General features: G+C 43.3%; 1 protein-coding gene across 1 annotated transcript; it reads right to left on the bottom strand.

The window, feature by feature from the left end:
- Nucleotides 1–245: 245 nt before the first annotated feature.
- On the bottom strand, nucleotides 246–1181 carry LOC129504852 (olfactory receptor 52P1-like). The gene has a single exon (XM_055317732.1). The coding sequence runs from the start codon at nucleotides 1179–1181 to the stop codon at nucleotides 246–248; it is 936 nt and encodes a 311-aa protein (XP_055173707.1).
- Between the last annotated feature and the right edge of the window lie 515 nt (nucleotides 1182–1696).

Below are 1696 nucleotides of genomic sequence, written 5' to 3'. Positions count from 1 at the left end.
TCATCTTGGGCTCTTCCTTTTTTAGTTAATAGCTTAATGAAAGCACAAACATATTGGTTCCTCATTCAAGCCGAAACAGAACAAGCCAAAACATAAGAAACCACCACACACAAAATACTCCTCCAGAATCTATTTGTTTCACAGCTCATTTAGAGATACAACTGGGTCTCGGACAATTGGATCAAGGCCCTGTCAGTTGTCCTCACTCTTTGTTAACTCATGGGTACATTGTCTACGCTCACAGCCTATGCAGATCCTCTGCAAAGGCATTTGGCCACCTTGTGCCGTATTTCCTTCATTTTTATGCCATAGATGATGGGGTTGAGTACTGAGGGTAGAAGGAGATAAAGATTGGCAAGGAGAACATGAGCATGAGGTGGGACGTTGTGACCTATGCGGTGAGTGAGAGATGAAAAGAGTGCAGGCACATAAGTGACAAGAATGACAAAGAAGTGGGCTGAACAGGTGTTGAGGGCTTTGCAAGTTGCATCTCGAGAGTTGAGGCGTACCACAGATTGCAAGATGAGGCCATAAGAGAAACCAATGAGCAGCAAATCAAGTCCCACCACAAGCAGAATCACAAAGAGCCCATAGATACGGTTAGGTCTTGTATGACCACAGGCCATTTTCACCACAGCCATGTGGTCACAGTAGGTATGAGGAATGACCATTTGGCAGAATGTCAATCTTTGAAGTAGAAGAGGCATGGGTAGGATAAGAATCACACCCTTGGCTAAAGCCAGCAGTCCCAGGCGTCCAACTAAGGAATGACTCAGAATTGTGTTGTAGCGTAAAGGCTCACACACAGCCACGAAGCGGTCAAAGGCCATTGCCACAAGTAGGGCTGATCGTACCACAGATGTTCCATGGATGAAAAACATCTGGGTGAAGCAGGCATTGGCAGCTATGTCCCGATCATTGAACAAGAAGAGGCAGAGGAGCTTGGGCAACAGAGCCAGAGTAGATATGAGGTCAGCCACCATCAACAAGGCCAGGAGCAGATACATTGGACTGTGAAATGTGGGCTCTATGGCCACCAGAAAGAGAATAGCACCATTGCCAATGAGAATAGCCAAAAACAGAGAGGAGAAAGGAAGAGATAACCACAAGTGCTGTGACTCTAAGCCTGGTATGCCCATCAGTGTGAAGGTCAGGAAGCTGGAATGGTTGAAGATTAGCATAGTAGAAACTGTTGGAGGCTGTTAAAGCAAGTTTAGACACCTGTCAATGAGACATGTGTGGTGGTTTGTTTCTACCAGTTTGGCTTGTAATAACCTGCTGAGATGAGGCTTAGAGAGAGATAAAAAAATAAAACACTTCTGGGGTCATAGAGTCTGCAATCTGGGTTCAAGTCTATCTGTAAGCACCTATATTGTTTTCACATTTTGTGAACCGAGCTTTGGGATTCTTTTCTGTATAGAGAATTTTGTAGTGGACTTTTACTCTTACCTGTCCCAGTTCAGCAGTTCTATACTTCAAACAATTTTAGAAGAAAAAATTCTAAAAAATTTCTTCTTTAGAAGAAAATATTCTTATCTTTGATGAAAGGATGAAAGAATCTGATACAAGATCCATGATCTACTTCTTGGGAAGCTTCTCAATTAAATAAGAAATAGACTTACTTACCCCTTGTTGCAGGAGGGCTGAGCTGTTGGGGCAAATTTCCTTTGAGTTTCTTTGCTTTTACATGCTGTCC

This window comes from Nyctereutes procyonoides, unplaced genomic scaffold, assembly GCF_905146905.1.
Source record: "Nyctereutes procyonoides isolate TBG_1078 unplaced genomic scaffold, NYPRO_anot_genome, whole genome shotgun sequence".
NCBI classification, from domain to species: Eukaryota; Metazoa; Chordata; class Mammalia; order Carnivora; family Canidae; genus Nyctereutes; species Nyctereutes procyonoides.
Note: the sequence above shows the minus strand (reverse complement) of the source record. Positions and strands in the feature narration are given on the sequence as shown.